The following is a 19,977-nucleotide window of genomic DNA, read 5'->3' on the forward strand; positions in this document are numbered from 1 at the left end:
TCAAGTCTTGAAAAATAAAATTTTCATTAAGGCTTTGTAAAAAGAAGGTAAGGTCCTCCAGAACAAGCCTTCAATGTCATAAACCTTTCCCATGGTGCAGCAGATAATAGTATTAGGATTTTTTCAAAATCGAATAAATTGATCATAAAATTGTTCTATGGTAAAAAGTAACGATCCTAAAATGTTCTTACTGTTTCCATTTTTCTATAAAATTTTGAAGAAAATTTTTTTCAAGCATTAGAGATAGATCTTATTTACTATATTATATCGTCATAGATTAAAATACTTACCGTCAAATACTACTATAGCAGTAAATGAATTGCTAAAAATCGACCCGCAAAGACATTGTCTGCATTAAATCATAATGTAGGTACTAATCTTTTTTCTTCTTTTTGGACTCGAAGACAAGTCTTAGATATTATTAAAGAATAAATTAGGTACGTTACATATACTTATTTATTCAAAACAACATAAAAAGAAGTTGAACTTCGCCCTATTCGCCTAGCTTAAACCTATTGCTGTACTTTTTTTCACAGACTCCTGTTCTACATGGCCTGAATACACCGAACCAATAATTACAGAAGAAATCGATACAACACCCACACAAGGGCCACCAATTAGTACAATATCGTCTTCCACAAGTAGGACTTCAACTGCAACTACTCAAGCCCCAACAACTGCAGCACCTCAACCTACTACTCAAGCACCAACAACTGCAGCTCCTCAACATACAACTCAAAAACCAACAACTGCAGCACCTCAACCTACAACTCAAGGACCAACAACTGCAGCTCCTCAACCTACAACTACAACAACTGCAGCACCTCAACCTACAACTCAAGCCCCAACAACTGCAGCACCTCAACCTACAACTCAAGCCCCAACAACTGCAGCGCCTCAATCTACAACTCAAGAACCAACAACTGCAGCGCCTAAACCAACAACTACAGCACCAACAACTGCAGCACCTCAACCTACTACTACAGCACCAACAACTGCAGCACCTCAACCAACAACTACAGCACCAACAACTGCAGCACCTCAACCTACTACTACAGCACCAACAACTGCAGCACCTCAACCAATTACTACAGCACCAACAACTGCAGCACCTCAACCTACTACTACAGCACCAACAACTGCAGCGCCTCAACCTACAACTGCATCACCAACAACTGCAGCACCTCAATCTACTACTGCATCACCGACAACTGCAGCACCTCAACCTACTACTACAGCACCAACAACTGCAGTGCCTGAACCTACTACTACAGCACCAACAACTGCAGCACCTCAACCAACAACAACAGCACCAACAACTGCAGCGCCTCAACCTACAACTGCATCACCAACAACTGCAGCACCTCAATCTACTACTGCATCACCGACAACTGCAGCACCTCAACCTACAACTACAGCACCAACAACTGCAGCACCTCAACCAACAACTACAGCACCAACAACTGCAGCACCTCAACCAACAACTGCAGCACCAACAACTGCAGCACCAACAACTGCAGCACCTCAACCAACAACTACAGCACCAACAACTGCAGCACCTCAACCTACTACTACAGCACCAACAACTGCAGCACCTCAACCTACTACTACAGCACCAACAACTGCAGCAACTCAACCTACTACTACAGCACCAACAACTGCAGCACCTCAATCAACAACTACAGCACCAACAACTGCAGCACCTCAACCAACAACGACAGCACCAACAACTGCAGCACCTCAACCAACAACTACAGCACCAACAACTGCAGCGCCTCAACCAACAACTACAGCACCAACAACTGCAGCACCTCAACCAACAACTACAGCACCAACAACTGCAGCGCCTCAACCTACTACTGCGTCACCAACAACTGCAGCACCTCAACCTACTACTACAGTACCAACAACTACTGCAGCTCCACGGCCTACAACTACAACTACTCCACCTTGTCCCGAGTTTACATACTCAGTCTCCCTAGCTACTACGGTCAACAGCAATGGTCAAGGATTGCTGTCCTGCTCAATCTCCACTGTGCCCCCTGTTGGAGTCACGGTTCAATTCACTTGGTACATTAATGGGGTAGCTGTAAATGTGATAAAAGTTATCGAAGCGCCTGACAGAAGTGCTACTATCTTAGCCAGTGAAACGGGGGTTGATTTGTTGAACAAAGTGGTAAATATTGTATATATTTTCTTTTGTTGCAAGTTATCTTATTACATGTTTGTATATTTCTACGGCATAGAATAAGTTGCAGAACAGCGCAGTAAGTACCATACTAATTGATATATTAGTGGAAGGCGTGTGGTACAATTGTAAAATCAAATAGATTACAATAAATAACGTGTATTCTTTTAAGTAACCAACTTGGTTGCGAAAAGCAATGACACATCACAGTTATATTTTACACTTTTATCATTATCATGTCATTAGCAGTGGCGTAGCTAGGGTGGGAGATAGGGGTCCATATTTCAAAATACCCCTGGGCGCCCACTTGTTGTTCTGTAAATTAGAAACCATGTTGCAAGTATTCTACACATTAGACTTGTATATTTATTAAGTATGATGTTGAATGTCAAATCCCTTGATACGCCACTGATCATTATTATTTATATTAAGTCATATGTAGGCCTATTACTCAAAGCTATAGGCCTACTAATGTACATACAAATTGAGATTGATATAACCTTTAAATAGTACAGGGCTGTTTCAAATTTCGTGAACCATTGTTAATGCCCCATTAAACTTTTTTCTTAAGGACACATTATTGCACTATAAGTGTTATACAATAGCCCCTTACCAAGTTTAAATAAACATAAAAGTAAATATAAATAAAGATATGTATATATATTTATATAGGTCTATATGTGATCATGAAATATTTTGCCCTGCCAATACAAACATTTTCAGATGAACTTGGAAAACAAAAAAAAAAACATTTCAAATCTCAAATCATATAATTTAATACATTTCTTTATATTAAAATTATGAAATGGGTTTCATCCTACAAAGTAGCTTACATAGCCTTTACAACACAACTAAACGGAAATCTAAAACAATTATTTCTACATAATCTTTGTTCTGTTGCAGATAACTTGCTCAGCAGAGGTCAAATTTTTAACTTCTGGTGCCTTGTGGTGTCACAAACAAACCAGTAACACGTTACGACCAACAGTCACGGTAAAACGTTAACTAGATCTATATGTCTATGTCTAAATCAATACTCTTCAACGAGGTCGAAAACGGAATCTCCATATTGATGAAACTATCGAACAAAGCATTAGGGTTTATTAAAAAAATTTTCTATAAATCAAATAAGAACATAAAACTCAAATGTTATTTAACCTTGGTTAGGCCAATAATAGAATATGCATCCTCTGTTTGAGGCCCCTCAACTCAAGAAAACATGAAACTGGAACAGACACAAAATAGAGTAGTGAGATTCATAACAAACGAATATTCACAATGACTAGAGTAACACACCTTTAGTAAAATCACTAAATTTAGAAAGCCTTCAGGATAGAAGACTTAAAGTAGCAATCTATATTATAAAGTAGAATGTGAGGGGTATGTATGTATGTATGTATGTTACTTATAGACATCAAAACCGCTTGACCAATCTTGATAAAACTAGGCAGGAATGTTCCTTGGGTACCAACTTAGACCTTAGTGAATGTATTGTAGCCCTAAAACAAACGTAAGACCCTAAAAAAAAATAAAGTTGTCCGACTCTATTACAGCTATAGTATTTTATGGATCTAGGCCACGTCTACAATGTTGACATGAGAAAAGATAGAAAGGATTTAGACCTAGATCTAATTTTAAGAAATACACTTTGCGCAGATAGTTTTTTACTTTGACACATGAAAATACAAAAGAAGATCCATTGATTTCATTATATAATAAAATTAATCTTCAATTTTGTGTTTCAAAAGCATTTTTTACATTAATTAGTTCCTTATATCTGTGATTACAGATTTCCTGACGAACATTCTTTCATTAGACAATACCGTAATGAATCGCGTACTAAAAATTATTTCGTTTAATTGTTTACTTTATAATCCCATCCCTAGTTCTAAAACTCTAATTCAACTCTAAGATGATAAAACTTCTCTTCGCACAGATAGTTTTATACTTTAACACATAAACATATTAATTAAAGTCCATTCATTTCATATTTTGATCAAATAAACATTCAAATTTGGTTTTCTAAAGCTACATTCGTTTACGAAAGCTGCGAAGCCGAGTTAAAGGCCTAGATCTATATTCATTCATGAATCGCGTACTAAAAATTATTTCGTTTTATTGTTACTTTATAATCCCATCCCTAGATCTAAAACTCTAATTCAACACTAAGATGATAAAACTTCTCTTCGCACAGATAGTCTAATACTTTAACACATAAACATATTAATTAAAGTCCATTCATTTCATATTTTGATCAAATAAACATTCAAATTTGGTTTTCTAAAGCTACATTCGTCTATGAAAGCTGCGAAGCCGAGTTGAGATAGGCCTAGATCTATATTCATTCATGAATCGCGTACTAAAAATTATTTCGTTTAATTGTTCACTTTATAATCCCATTTATTTAACAAAGCTATCGCTCTTTTCGTTTTTAATAGATAAGAATGTATCGACTTCGGGTAAACCATTTTCGCAAAACTAATTTTATTTACGTAGCGAAAGAGAAATAACGTGAAAGGATCATTAGCTACGTTTAACATACATCTAAATCCAATCCACTAGATTATTCAAAAGCAAATGTTTTAATTTTTTAAAAAATTGGATTTGAGCCTATTAGCTATTTTTACATTGACACATTCGCTTTACTTATTACATTATTATTTCGTTTAATTGTTTACAAAACTCTCTCAGTGACTATATCGACAGTAATGCGCAAATAAAGACCCGCGGGTCGCGGGTAACATATGTCTAGTCTATATTATAAAGTAGAATGTGAGGGGTATGTATGTATGTATGTATGTATGTTACTTATAGACATCAAAACCGCTTTACCAATCTTGATAAAACTAGGCAGGAATGTTCCTTGGGTACCAACTTAGACCTTAGTGAATGTATTGTAGCCCTAAAACAAATGTAAGACCCTCAAAAAAAAATAAAGTTGTCCGACTCTATTACAGCTATAGTAGTATTTTATGGATCTAGGCCATGTCTACAATGTTGACATGAGAAAAGATAGAAAGGATTTAGACCTAGATCTAATTTTAAGAAATACACTTTGCGCAGATAGTTTTTTACTTTGACACATGAAAAGACAAAAGAAGATCCATTGATTTCATTATATAATAAAATTAACCTTCAATTTTGTGTTTCAAAAGCATTTTTTACATTAATTAGTTCCTTATATTTGTGATTACAGATTTCCTGACGAACATTCTTTCATTAGACAATTCAGTAATGAATCGCGTACTAAATATTAATTCGTTTAATTGTTTACTTTATAATCCCATCCCTAGATCTAAAACTCTAATTCTTATGTTCTTATCTTATATAATACAGACGTTACTTCAAAAAAGAAGATGATTACGTCCTACGCGTTATGCATTTAGTCATGCATATTAACCAATGACTTAAATTCTGCCAAGTCACTGGTTTTCCTGGCTAGCTCAGGCAACCCATTCTGTCCTGAAGGCTTTCTAAATTTAGTGATTTTACTAAAGGTGTTACTCTAGTCAAATGTGAATATTCGTTTGTTATGAATCGCACTGCTCTATTTTGTGTCTGTTCTAGTTTCTTAATGTTTTCTTGAGTTGAGGGGTCCCAAACAGAGGATGCATATTCTATTATTGGCCTAACCAAAGTTAAATAACATTTTAGTTTTATTTTCTTATTTGATTTATAGAAATTTCTTTTAATAAATCCTAATGCTTTGTTTGATTTTTTTGTAGTTTCATCAATATGTGGATTCCATGACAGTTTTTCATTTATTATAACACCTAGGTATTTTGCGTTTTTAGTTTGTGTTACTGGTTTGCCATGAATAAGATAAGTGGAATTAATTTGTTTTAGTTTTTTTGTTACTCTTAACAACTGACATTTTTCTGGGTGGAAAGACATGCTCCAATTTGATTCCCATTTCTGTAATTCATCTAATTCTCTTTGTAAAATATCTGTGTCTTGTGTTGTTTTTATTGTTCTATATATTATGCAATCGTCTGCAAATAATCTGACTTTTGTTCCTGAAGTAATGCAATTTGGTAAATCATTTATGTAAATTAAAAATAGTAGTGGACCCAAGACTGTTCCTTGAGGTACACCTGAGTTTACTGTTATCGGTGTTGATTTAGAGCCATTTATTATTACAGTTTGTTCTCTCCCTATCAGAAAGTCTTTAATCCACTGATGCAGTGGACCATTAATGCCGAAATATTTTAATTTTTTAAGCAAACTATGGTGGTGAACTTTGTCAAAAGCCTTAGAAAAATCTAGTAAGATAGCATCTATTTGTTCACTATTATCTAAACCTTTTGAAAAATCATCAATTAGTCCTATTAGTTGTGTTTCACATGATCTATATTTCCTAAAGCCATGTTGGTATGGTGTGAGGACATTATGTTTGTCTAAGTGGTTTATGATGTTGCTACATATTATGTGTTCTAGGATTTTACATGTGATGCTGGTAAGTGATACTGGCCTGTAGTTTCCTGGGTCAGATTTTTCTCCTTTTTTAAATAGGGGGGTGACATTAGCTTCTTTCCAGTCCTTTGGTACTCTGCCCTGGTTAAGTGAAGCCTGAAAGAGTATTTTGAACACTGGGGCTAGTTCATTACTTAGTTCTTTGAGTAATCTAGCTGGAATACCATCAGGTCCAGAAGCTTTATTTGGTTTGGTGTTGGCTAATAGTTTTTGAATTCCATTTTCTTGTACTACTATATCTTCTATGTTGTCTACTTGGTTCAAATTCAGTAATATGTCTTTGTCTCCTGGGGCTGAGAATGCTGATGCAAAGTATTTGTTTAGAATGTTTGCTTTAGTTTCATTATCATTATGTATTATGTTATGTTCATCTTTTAATGGCGCTACGCCTGTTGTTTCCATTTTCTTAGACTTAATGTATGACCATAGGTTTTTGTTGTTGTCTTTAGATATTACATTGTTTATGTATTCACTCTGCAGCTGTCTGCTTACTTTTTGGGTTAAGTGTTTAATTTTTATATACTTTTTGTAAACTCTTTCTGCATTAGTTTCTTTAAATTTTCTATATAGGTTTTCCTTCTGTTTACAAAGCTTCTTTAGTCTATTATTAAACCAGCATTTATTTATTTTGTTTGATGTGTATTTAGTTGGTATATGATTTTCTATAATGCTTTTAAGATGGTTTTTAATGAAATTCCAGAGGTCATCGACTGGTTGGTTAATGTCTTTTTCTAATAAGAATGTTTGTTGAAAGTTTAATGCAGCTTGGTGTAGTTGTGTTAGGTTACATTTATTCCAGAGTAAGATTTTTCTTTTGGGTTTTGTATTGGCTACTGCTTTTATCTGACTGTATATTTTTATGATCTCATGGTCTGATAGACCAGGGATAATATCATAATCAACTACTAATCCAGGTCTGTTGGTTAAGAAGAGATCTAATGTGTTGTTTAATCTAGTTGGCTTTTTAATGATTTGATCTAAACTTAGGTTGTGTAAAGTTTCTATGAAAAGCTCATTTATGTCCTTAAGGTTTTGGTGTTTATCTATGGTTAGTGTTTTCCAATTTATATCAGGTAGGTTGAAATCACCCATAATCCAAAAAACTGCATTTTTATTTGTCTCTTTAAGTGTCGTAATCTGATTACATAGTTCCTGCATGTATTCTAAACTAGAATTTGGTGGTCTGTAAATGCTGCCTATTATTAGGGATGTTGAGGTGGTATTTATTTTACAAAATGTTGATTCTATATTTTTTGAGTTAGGTAAGGTAATTTCTTCTGCTATAAGAGTGTTTTTTATTGCTAAAAGAACTCCTCCATGATTATCAGCCCTATCTTTTCTAAAAATTTCATAATTACTATTGAAAATTTCTGCATTATAAATTTCAGGATGTAGCCAAGTTTCTGTGCCTGCAATTATGTCTGGTTTCTCACATTCTAATAAAATTTCTAAGTCTGCTGTTTTGTTCCTAATGCTTTGAAAATTTATTACTAAGGTTTTAAGGTATTTTGGTGTTACTTCTTTAGTAGGTTTGTTTAGTGAGGCTGTTGTATTAATTTTAGTAGATTTAGGTTTAACAGGAGTGGATCTGGCCAGTGGTTGGTGAGTTTGGTTTGGGATGGTGTTTAGGATGTTGTATGGGTTAGAAGTGTCTGCATCAAAGGAATCAAACAGTCCTGATGTAAACTGAGGTAACCCACATGGTACACAGTGCCATGATGCATCTTTGTTGCCTAAGGCATAATACACAGGTGTATTCATATGGAGACATGATGCATGGTACCATTCATCGCAGGTGTCACATTGAATGGCTTTCTGTTTCATGGTGCATACTTTTTTGCAGATGTTGCATCTATCTTTAGATCTAGGCCCTGGATTTGACTCTACATCTCCTGCCATTAATATTAACAGTGATAGGTATTTATTTCTGCTGTGTCTGATTGAGAACTTCCATTTGTGATGGGTAATCTTCTTTAGTGTTATGGATGTGTATGTTAGGTTATTTTTTAAGTTGCTTTGATCTAAGGTGTGATGATTGATTATGACTGTTGTTTCTTTTTTAAGTTTAGTGTTGACTAAGGTAGATCTGGTTCTGTGTTCAGCTAGTATGTATTTAGTAATTATTAGGATAAATAGCCAGAGCAATTTCATGATGACTGTTGTTGATTTTAGTTTTTAAAGGGGTCTAGTCTAAATCTAGTTTAAGGTTTACAATGCCTAATTTATGTCTAAATCTAAATTGAAAGCTAATTTACAATGACAATTAAATCAAATGAAATGGTTTATTAAATTCAAAATAAATATGGACCTAGACGACCTAGATCTAATTCTAGATCAATATATTTACGTGTATAATTAACTATATAGAATATTACTATTAGTTATTATTAGTAGTATTAGTAGATGATTAGTAGATCTAAAGCCTTAATTAAAGTCTAAGTCTAACACTAAAACTAGACTAGACTGACTTGACTAGGTCTAGATCTAGTCCTAAGAGCTAAGCTAAGAGTTGTTAATTTGAATTAATTAGTGGAAAAAAAATGCTGAATTAAGTTAAATATATAATTTAAAGATATTAGTTTATTAGTTGATTAGCTTTTTTAATGAATTTGGTTTGATTTTAATACAACAAAACGAAAAATTTAACTCATCTCTTATAACAGTAAACAGGGAGCAGCCATCTTGCCAAGAGCGCGTAATTCAACTCTAAGATGATAAAACTTCTCTTCGCACAGATAGTTTTATACTTTAACACATAAACATATTAATTAAAGTCCATTCATTTCATATTTTGATCAAATAAACATTCAAATTTGGTTTTCTAAAGCTACATTCGTTTACGAAAGCTGCGAAGCCGAGTTAAAGGCCTAGATCTATATTCATTCATGAATCGCGTACTAAAAATTATTTCGTTTTATTGTTACTTTATAATCCCATTCATTTAACAAAGCTATCGCTCTTTTCGTTTTTAATAGATAAGAATGTATCGACTTCCTTCGGGTAAACCCATTTTCTCAAAACTAATTTTATTTTCGTAGCGAAACAGAAATAACGTGAAAGGATCATTAGCTACGTTTAACATACATCTAAATCCAATCCACTAGATTATCCAAAAGCATTTTTTACATAAATTAGTTCCTGATATCTACAGATTTCCTGGCGAACATTCTTTCATTAGACATTACCAAATGGTTACACATAATAACACATCTCTCTTCTGAGGCCTGAGGTCTGAGTCTATTCCTAGGCCTAGGTCTAAAACTCTTACTGAACTCTAAGATGATAAAACTTCTTTTCGCAAAGATAGTTTTATGCTTTAACACATAAACATACTAATTATTGTCCATTTATTTGATATTTTAATCAAATTAACATTCAAATTTGTTTTTCTAAAGCATTTTTAATACATTCGTTCGCTGTTCGCTAAAGCTGCGTAGCCGTGTTGAGATAGGCCTATATAAATTCATTCATGAAAAAAGGTCACGCATGCGCAGCACAGAACTCTAGATTAGTGTAGATTTAGATCTACGTCTACCTCAAGATCTACTTTATACTTTATACACATGAACATACAAAATTTAGTCTATTCATCTCAAATTTTAATCAAATATATGTAGGCCTACAAGAAAATGTTTTAATTTGAAAAAAAAATGGATTTAATTAAGCCTATTAGCTATTTTGATTTCATAGCTTCATTCACACTATTTTTACATTGACACATTCGCTTTACTTATTACATTATTATTTCGTTTAATTGTTTACAAAACACTCTCAGTGACTATATCGACAGTAATGCGCAAAAAAAGACCCGCGGGTCGCGGGTAACATATGTCTAGTTATACATAAAACACCATAATCTTCAAATACAAAATTTAATGAAATACTCTGAAAGACACGAAGATAAAGGTGTGTAATCTGCTTCATATGCTAGGACAAAGTTGTACAAATACTCCTTCTTCCCTGCCTAGTGCTATTAGAGCATGGAATGGGTTGCCTGAACTAGCCAGGAAAACCAGTGACTTAGCAGAATTTAGGTCATTGGTTAATATGCATGACTAAATGCATGACGCGTAGGACATGGGCGTAGCCAGGATTTTTTTTCGGGGAGGGTTTTGGGGAGGGATCCCCCCCCCCGACCTCCCCCCTCCCCCCCCCCCCGCGGAAAATTTATATATATATATATATATATATATATATATATATATATATATATATATATATATATATATATATATATATATATGTGTGTGTGTGTGTGTGTGTGTGTGTGTGTGTGTACATAATTAATCTTTACTACATTCTGACCTTTTCGGAAGACGTTTATTGTTTATTGTAGACTCCCCGCCCTTGCTAGCAAAGGGGTCTGGGGGAATATATATATATATATATATATATATATATATATATATATATATATATATATATATATATATATATATATGTGTGTGTGTGTGTGTGTACATAATTAATCTTTACTACATTCTGACCTTTTCGGAAGACGTTTATTGTTTATTGTAGACTCCCCGCCCTTGCTAGCAAAGGGGTCTGGGGGAGTTCGCAGCGCTCCCCCAGCGCGGGGCGAAGCCCCACCACCGAGCACTATTTCTGGTATTGAAAGCCAACCAAATGCATATTCTGAGGTATCTACAGTGTATTATCTTGCTATTAAAAAGTTTTATTTCAAAAACCTAATGTGCTATTCTTACTGACTTAGACCCTCTCGCGCCGTTCGGCGCATTTTCCGGCAAGCTGTTTCAGCAACTCTTATTTTGCGTAATTCATTTTGTCGGAAAACATGTCCCGCAAAACCTCATGCGACGCTCTGTCACAACCTTACTAAGGATTCGACTCCCAGTTCGGCATATGATTTCTTTGATTTAGACCCGATCTCTATGACTGACTCCTAAAATCTGTCTTAGCCATCTTTGTTGAGACACATTTAATGATTTTTAATTTCGGCAGAAGACTATTCACTCTTAATTAATGGAGCCCAAGCCACTGGTAGAAATTTGTAACCTTTCTTGACTACGCTCTTGGAATTACATGCCTGTATTTCGCTTTAGATTTTATATCGAAAAGGAAAGTTTTTTCGTCAAATCATCTGTTGAGGGGTTTTAAACTAAAAAATCTCTGGTTTTTTTTTTGTTTTGTTTTTAATTCAAAACCCCATTTAGCTACGATCATAGAATTTGGTGACTGTAGTTTGCTTTAAAATAATATTGAAGAGAGAGGTTTTCTACTCTAAACGCTCTGTAGGGGAATTTTAAACTCAAAACCATCTAGAGGGGTTTTAAACTTTAAAGAAAAAGCCATCTGGAGGAGGGGGATTTAAACTCAAAACCCCCTTGGCTACGCTCATAGATTTTATAGTGTGTAATGTCCTTTTTTTTTATATTGAAGAGGTACTTTTTAGCTTCAAACCCCAACTGGAAGGGGGAGGGGGGTTAAACTCAAAACCCCTTTGGCTACGCTCATAGAATTTTTAGTGTGTAATTTGCTTTTTTTATATTGAAGATGTGGTTATCGTAAATTTTGGATGGGGTTTTAAAATCAAAATCTTCCTCAACTGTGCTGTTGGAATTTGGGGATTGTTGTTTGCATTTTTTTTTTGTTTTATAGAAGAGGGGGAGTTAACTGCAAAAACCTCTGGTAGGGGGTTTAAAATTCAAAACCCCCTGTAGGGGGTTTTAAACTCAAAGCCCCACTGGTAGAGGGATTTGTATCTCAAAACCCCCTGATAGTGGTTTTTAAAATCTCAAAACCCCCTGGTAGGGGGATTTAAACTCAAAACCCCCTGGTAGAGGGTTTTTAACTCAAAACTGCCTCGGCTGTGCTGTGGTAAGTGATGATTTAGTATTAAAATCTCACCTAAAATAAACAAAATGAAAGCAAAAATCAGTCACTTAATTCCGTCCCCCCCCCCCCCGCAGGGGGGGGGGATTTCATTTCGGGGGGGGTTTGAACCCCAAGAACCCCCCCCTGGCTACGCCCATGGCGTAGGATATCATGATGATCCTCTTTTTTTTTTGTTGAAGTATCATCTGTATCATATAGATCAGTGGTTCCCAAACTTTTTTGTCTCGTAGACCCCTTGCCATGTTTTCTGGTTATCGGTAGACTCCCTGCTTAACTTTCAAATTTTTGCAAATTCAACATTTTAAAAACTAATTTCTATCTGTACAAAAAGTAAAGTAAAGTTCCCCTCAGACCTTGTAGTCTGTAGAGCAGAGGATGTAAAGGTCATCTGTTTCTCTGGCCTACGATTATCGAGGGTGTCATGTGGCCAGCACAACGACCAACAGCCTTTACTTTCCCCAACTAATGTCAGGTACCCATTAGAGCATGGTGGCCTCAGAGGCGCCCAAAAGATCCCGAAATTAAAAATCCAAGTCTTCAACAGGATTCAAACTCGGGACCCCCGGTTCAGAAGCCAAGCACTTTACCGCTCAGCCAAAACGCCTTCTTATTTCTATCTGTAGAGAGTTGAAAAGTGAAAAAGTAATTTAAAGCTACATATTAGAGATTTTAGAGATCTCTCTTTTTTATTGATAAAATTCAGAACCAATCTCCAAACACAATGGCCTTAAGTATCAATGTAAGAGTTTTCGCAAAGAGCAGTTTCTCGTGTATTTGTTGACGTTTCACGAGTTACTCAAATATTGTGTCCGCGCATGAAGGGCTCATTAGTCTTGGCTGGCTACCCACCTAGCAGAAGTAAAACTGAATTCAAAACTCTCCTGTCTTGCAACTCAAACACGGGAAAGGTTTTGTGGGTTAACTTGAGGAAAAATAAGGAGCCGGCGACCATAATGCAGTTTGCAGCACACACCACTACATCCTGTCAGAACCTGTGACGCTGCTGAGCCCAAAAAATTTATATCTCGTTTGCAAAGAATTACATATGAAGCTTTTAATTTTATTACTCATGCCACCGAAGCAACCTTGAACTGTATTGTTGCTTAAAGAAAATCTTTTAATAATATCAGATGTGGTTTGTGTAAAACAGGTTTTAAAACTACAACGGCTGGTAAAAATCAAAGTTTTACCTATGGTGTTTTCCGCATTTTGCCATAAATAAGTAAATTTCCCCTTTCAGACATTGTGATGATGTTATGGTCATCTGTTTCTTTGGACAACGGTTAACGAGCAGGGTGTCATGTGGGCAGAACAACGACCAACCGCCTTTACTTTTCCTAACATAATTAAGGTACCCATTAGAGATGGGTGGACTCAGGGGAGCCCTGAAAATCCTGAAATTCAAAATTCACAGAGATTCGAACCCAGGACCCTAATTACGGAAGCCAAGCGCTTAACCACTACCACCACACCCTTATGTTGCTATAAGTGAACAGATATTGTAAGACTCATAAACCACCATCTTCTCTACATGATGTTGAATAAAGATTTTGTGGGTCTATTCTGAACATATCTTTGAATGTTCAAAAGTTTTTCAAATCTATATCTTTTTATCTGGGTGATATTGTCGCAGATGATCCTCAAGCGTAATTAGTTTCATATCGTCATAAAAAAGGCAATCGGTAACCGCTTGGTTGACAAAGAAAGAATGAACAATTTTATATAATCAACACTAGACAGTCTACATTTCTTTTTGTTAAACATTATTTACATGAAGACAAAATTAAGTTATTTCAATAAGTATTGAAATTAAATACAACAATTTTTCGTTTGAATAACAGGATAAATATTTAAATGATTAACTAAGTTAAAATTAAATATAGTGTGAAGAATTACATTAATGGGATGTAAAAATTAAAGTCACGACCTGCTTATATGAAATCTATTATCATAGACACCCTTGGACATCTCATAGACCCCCAATTTGTTTTTTCACTTTCGTAGTCCCCTTGAAAGTCTTCGTAGACCCCTGAGGGTCTATATAGACCACTTTGGGAGTCTTATAATATAGATCTATAATTACATTAGATTTTTCATATAGATCTGGACATTTTAGACTAGTTAAACTATAAAGATCTAGATCTAGGTCTACTCTAGTAGTTACAATTAAGTTTAAGCCATTTAAGTGATTTAAGCACTCCAGCTTTATAATAAGGTAAATTAAAAGACTTAAAAAGTCATTTTCACAGTTAAGTTTTGCATGAAAATCTCAAATTAGGTTCTTAAAGTATTATTAGACTCTAATACTTGACTAGTTGAAGGTCTTCAACTATATTGACATAAACTCTGTGTACAATATTTTCTGCATCATTAATTTTTTTTTCAAAATTCTTATCATGTTGTCACACTTTTTAAAAATAAGTGGAAAAGATAAGAATGCCATTATCTTGAAGATATATTTTCTTTAACAATCATGATTTTGTATTTATTTGTGTACTTTACATTTGATTTATTATAATTTATATAGATTTCTAGCTCTATGAATGCTATGGATCTTAGGATAATAAGTTTATGAGTAATATGCTTTACAGTTACCATGTAGAAATGTTTTCAAGTCACCATGGCTATTTTGTGTTTCTAGTGTCCACCAAGTACCCCGATCTCAGTGACAGAAGGTGGAGGTCACTACCTTCTACATCTGAATGTTTCTGTTCCGCCTGCCTTATTTTGCAAACCTGAAGACAGCAGTCAGTGTCGTGTGGAAGTGGTGACCAATGTCCTGGGAACCAATCAAGAGCTCAAGTAAGATTTTAAGGAGATTACGAAATCCAAATGCTTTAAAATTGATCATAAAATCATTGACCTGGTAAAGAAATATCTGTGTGAAGGTAGTGATGAATTTGAGTATGAAGTGCAGTACTTCATGTGACTTCACAGTCCCAGCTGTGATCTACGTCCTCTGACAGATCACAGATATAACTGTTGTCCGACGATGGTCGATCTAGGTTCTCTTTTTGCCATCTTTGCCTGTTCTCGATAGTGGATTTTCTTTTGGTCTCAAACGTGTATCCACGGCCAGTAATTAAAGCCTGTAGTACTGTACTTAACTATTTTTTATTTGTAAAAATTTAATTTTACTTTAGCTGTGAAATATTGACTAAAACTGCATGCATGCTCTAATTTAAATGTTATTCTGCTAACACAAGCCAAAAGTATTTCTACTAGATTTAAAATGTTTTATATTTTAGACTACTTGTTAAAATTAAATTATATAACATAATTTGAGATAATGTTTGCAATAATGTTCATATTTCTAATGTTATGTAAGAAATAGCCGCACCCTGGAAAAGTGGGGTTGAGGGCAAATTGCAAGGGAAAGCAAAAAGCTGAAAAGAATAAGAAATAGAATTCCTAATGGTGATAAAGATAAAACTTTACATCGAAGGCCCTTACCATTCTTTCATCTGGCATGCGGGTGACATATCTGATCCAACTTGGTCTACTGTGTCAAAAAAGGATTAATACTTTGTGTATTGTCCAGTTTCAAACTCCTGATTTGAAAGACGATCATCCAAGAATTACACTTTATGGACTTGAGCACACAGGCAGTATTAGAGCATTTAGGAAAGACATACCAACAACTTAGTATGCTTCTCTCTTATTTCCACATGGTAGGCCTACAGCAACTGGTTGATTTATTTTTTTTAGATTTTATTTATTTTTAAGAACATTTTTCTTGCAATTTTGATTTTGTTTTACATTACTATATCTTTATAAGTTACTCCCATTCCAATGATTGCTATACTTACCTTTAACTAGATGCTCCCAAACTCAGATCATCCCCCAAGTTGTGATTGGAGTTGACACTGTTGGGGATGGAAGCAACAAACAATGCGGTGTGCTCATTACAAACAACAATTGGTTCCTGGGGGTCACTATACCAATCAAAGCTACTGTAGATGGCATCAGTGATGGTAATCGAATTAGAAAACTAAGGATTTTTGTTCGAATCGTTGGATCGGTAATTTTTATTTTTCATGCTTTTTTTTTTATAATTTGTCAGTTCTGATGCAGAATCTATATCTAGATTTATATGTTAAGATGAAATAATTTGTTTAAAGAAATCCAATTTCATAGTTTTGTTCTATGAAAGGTGTCAAACAGCGTTAATGATGTCTATTGTAATGACATTGATATCACAGCCATTAATGGACCTAATCCAAGTTCATGCTCATCAGTAAATGATCCACATATGACCACCTTTGACAAACGGTAAGTTGAATTGTAAGTTTCAATCTTTACAGTATTGGAAAAGGTCTTAGCATTACTTAAGAAATAGTGTCACAGTTGATAGCTAGTGTAGATCTATTTGTAGGTTTTAAATAGATCATGGACAATCAAAGAAGTAAATTACTTTTTTGTTAAATGTTAACATATGTACATACCTTCATTTAATACATAATTTTTATTCAATAAATGATCAAATTGCATGTATTAATAGTATAATGACACTTAATCTGATATTTGTTTCCTAATTTTTAAATAGACGTTATAACAACATGCTTCAAGGGGAGTTTGTTCTTTACAGACACACAACTTTACCATATGAGGTAGGCATCAGGGTATTATTTGTTTGTTGTTTAGATCTTAATTTCTTGAATGCATTAGAAGATTTTAGGCCTTAATGTGGAGCTCAATCCCTTACAGTTAATACATGTATCTTTTGGTGAGGATTAAGTGAGCATAGGCATCAAGTCACATAACTCTAGAGTCTCTGTGACTGGTAATAAATGATTATAACTAGACTCAATTATCTACCATGGCAAGCTCTCTTTCCCCCATTCACAAAGTCGCTTTGTAGCTTTCTCTAAGACCAAGTAATCATTTAAAAATCATATTGTTACAAATGAACAGTGATAGGTAGAGGTCAACGTATGACCCCGGCGAGATGACACAGCAGCGAGTGTTCCCTGAAATCTACATGTACAAACAAAGACAGGATGTGACGTGTCCTGACGTGTTGTTCCAGGGGACGAACAGATCTAAGTAGGGGGACAGTTACTAATGAACAGTGACAGATAGAGGTCACTACGTGTGACCCCAACTTGATGACACTGCAGCCGATGTTTTCTGGAATCTACATGTATAAACAAAGACAGGATGTGACGTTTCCTCACGTGTTATTTCAGAGAATACTAGCCGTGTTTGTGCAACTTTGGACAAGCGATTAGGGACTCTATATAAGCCAGAGAGTTAATGTGAAAGTCAGTCGTATGGAGTCGTGAGTGAGCTGTTACAGTCGAGACAGACTATGTAAGACGTGTGCGGCTCTGTGGAAGAGAAATGTGTACGACTCGATGCAAGTTAACTAGGGTAGAGTTAACTGGAGTGGACTACTGTCGCTAAAGTCTATACAGCGAACTACAGTGGACTTGAGCCGTTACAGTCGATACAGTCGATGTAAGACGTGTGCGGCTCTGATTCGGTAGACTTGAGTACGACTTGGTTCAGCTTTGGGAGACCTGGAGCGACACTGGGAAGTGTGTCGTTGGTCTGTTCTGTGGAATACGGCTCGAGGAAAGTTGAGAAGAGATGAATTGCAACGAAGTGAAGAGATGAATTGCAACGAAGTATAGCTAACTGTAAACTGACAGATATTGTACAGTCTTCTACGCTACATGTTCAAGTAACGAATTGTTAGAGTTAATAGTCATTAAAGTTATATGAAACTGAAAGTTTAGTCGTCAAGTTCTTTGCTGTGTTTTTATTTATGTGCCAACTAATACATCTAGCCAGAAGATTCAGAAATACGTAACAATTGGTGTCAGAAGTGGGATCTTTCTGGCTAGAATGTATTCCACCAAACTTCTTAATGAACTTGACATGAAAGAACTTAGACAAGAGCTTCGAGAAAGAGGTCTACAGCTTAACGGAAATAAGGAAACGCTAACAGCACGTCTCAGACAAGCCCTGTTGGAGGAAGATGAGAATCCGGATACTTGCCAATTTGAAATCAAACCTAATACGATGGAGCTCCTGAGAACCTTGCAATACAAAATGAACTCGGTGAAAGAGTGCATTAAGGAGATAGAATCAGAAATCAACACCAGATTTTCTTCATTTAACCAGTTGATCAAAGCCATGAATGAAAATGAACAAATAGCTACCACGCCCAACAAGACAGAAGAACAAACAGATACGATAAAAGATCAAACTAGAATCATGATTAATGAGCTGCTGAACACACAGCAGTATCAGATTGAGTCGACTGATGAAAGAGCTACACCATTGATGAACAGCGAACAATTGTCCAACCAAGGATGTGGCGATACAGACAATTACGATAGGGATGCTGGTGATGGTTGTGCTTTCTGTGACTGTGATAGCAAACCAAATGAATGTGGCCCACAGAAAATGAAAAGAGACGATAGCTGTTACTATTTCAACGAGAAGCAGAATGAGACCGCTGAAGAAACAATAGAAGAGACCTATAGTTTGACCGAAGCTTTAGCTACAGATAAACCTGATATGAGTACCTCAACCAGCCAAACAGATCAAGACAACGTTGGGTCTGCGTCCAAGCCTGTTGCTATGGGCCTTAAAGACTTCTGTCTATCTGTCATTGTCTACGAGAGGAACTCGAAGCTGGATTATTGCACCCATGCGTTTGACAAGAACTGTACGTACGTAGCTATTCAAGAAGACTGTGAATGCCAAGAAATACACCAACAAGCTCTAGACTTAACAGAAGCTTGTACAGCTATCAAGGTAGGCGTGAGAAGCCCTGGTGATAGTCAAGGAATTACAATAGAAACTGATGCTGAAGTTGATGGACCTTTGCACGTTGAATGTTATCAACCTGCCCCACAGTCGAGTCCTCCAGACTCGGATGAAGGTGATGACGTGTTTGACAACTTGTCTTCAAGTGGACTTGCAGCTCATTCGCAAAGCACCCATCAAAGAATAATGCTGAAGCAACTTGTTAGATCAACAGTCTTGATGACTACAGCTATGAAATACAATGCCTTCCTATGTGCTAAGTCGCTGCCATCAGCATTGATCGACAGGAAAGCAAGACAACGACAACGACATCAACGCAACCAAAGAAATATCAAATTGAGGAGGCGGAGAAAGCGACATATGCAGAGTGCAACGTGGATGGCTCCAACAAGATCAAGATACAAACCCACCCCTTCTCCCACTGATAGACCCCCACCTGCATTTATGAAACTCCATAGCCCATGTTGTTAGAAAACAAGCCCACCACTTCTTCCACTGATAGACCCCCACCTGCACTGATGAAACTCCACAGCCCATGTTTTTAGAAAGATTCTGTCCGGAACCATCAGACCAAAGAAGAAAGCCTTACAAATCAGTTGAAAGTGTGAAGCCACTAATGAATAATCCAAGAACATTCTTCATGAGAATAGGTTGATGAAGTATAACAGAGGTTTTAGAAG

At 35.7% G+C, this 19,977-nt stretch overlaps 1 protein-coding gene across 1 annotated transcript in view; it reads left to right on the forward strand.

Moving 5' to 3' along the window:
* Positions 1-19,977, forward strand: part of LOC106071503 (mucin-2-like) — a 58,721-nt gene that overhangs the window by 25,180 nt on the left and 13,564 nt on the right. The window contains exons 12-17 of the mRNA XM_013231627.2: positions 537-2,176; positions 3,092-3,181; positions 15,159-15,319; positions 16,337-16,538; positions 16,671-16,789; positions 17,064-17,127. Of these exons, the coding sequence (XP_013087081.2) occupies positions 537-2,176; positions 3,092-3,181; positions 15,159-15,319; positions 16,337-16,538; positions 16,671-16,789; positions 17,064-17,127 (2,276 nt within the window). The remainder of the gene's footprint in view (positions 1-536; positions 2,177-3,091; positions 3,182-15,158; positions 15,320-16,336; positions 16,539-16,670; positions 16,790-17,063; positions 17,128-19,977) is intronic.

This window comes from Biomphalaria glabrata, chromosome 1 (genome assembly GCF_947242115.1).
Source record: "Biomphalaria glabrata chromosome 1, xgBioGlab47.1, whole genome shotgun sequence".
Classification (NCBI taxonomy): Eukaryota; Metazoa; Mollusca; class Gastropoda; family Planorbidae; genus Biomphalaria; species Biomphalaria glabrata.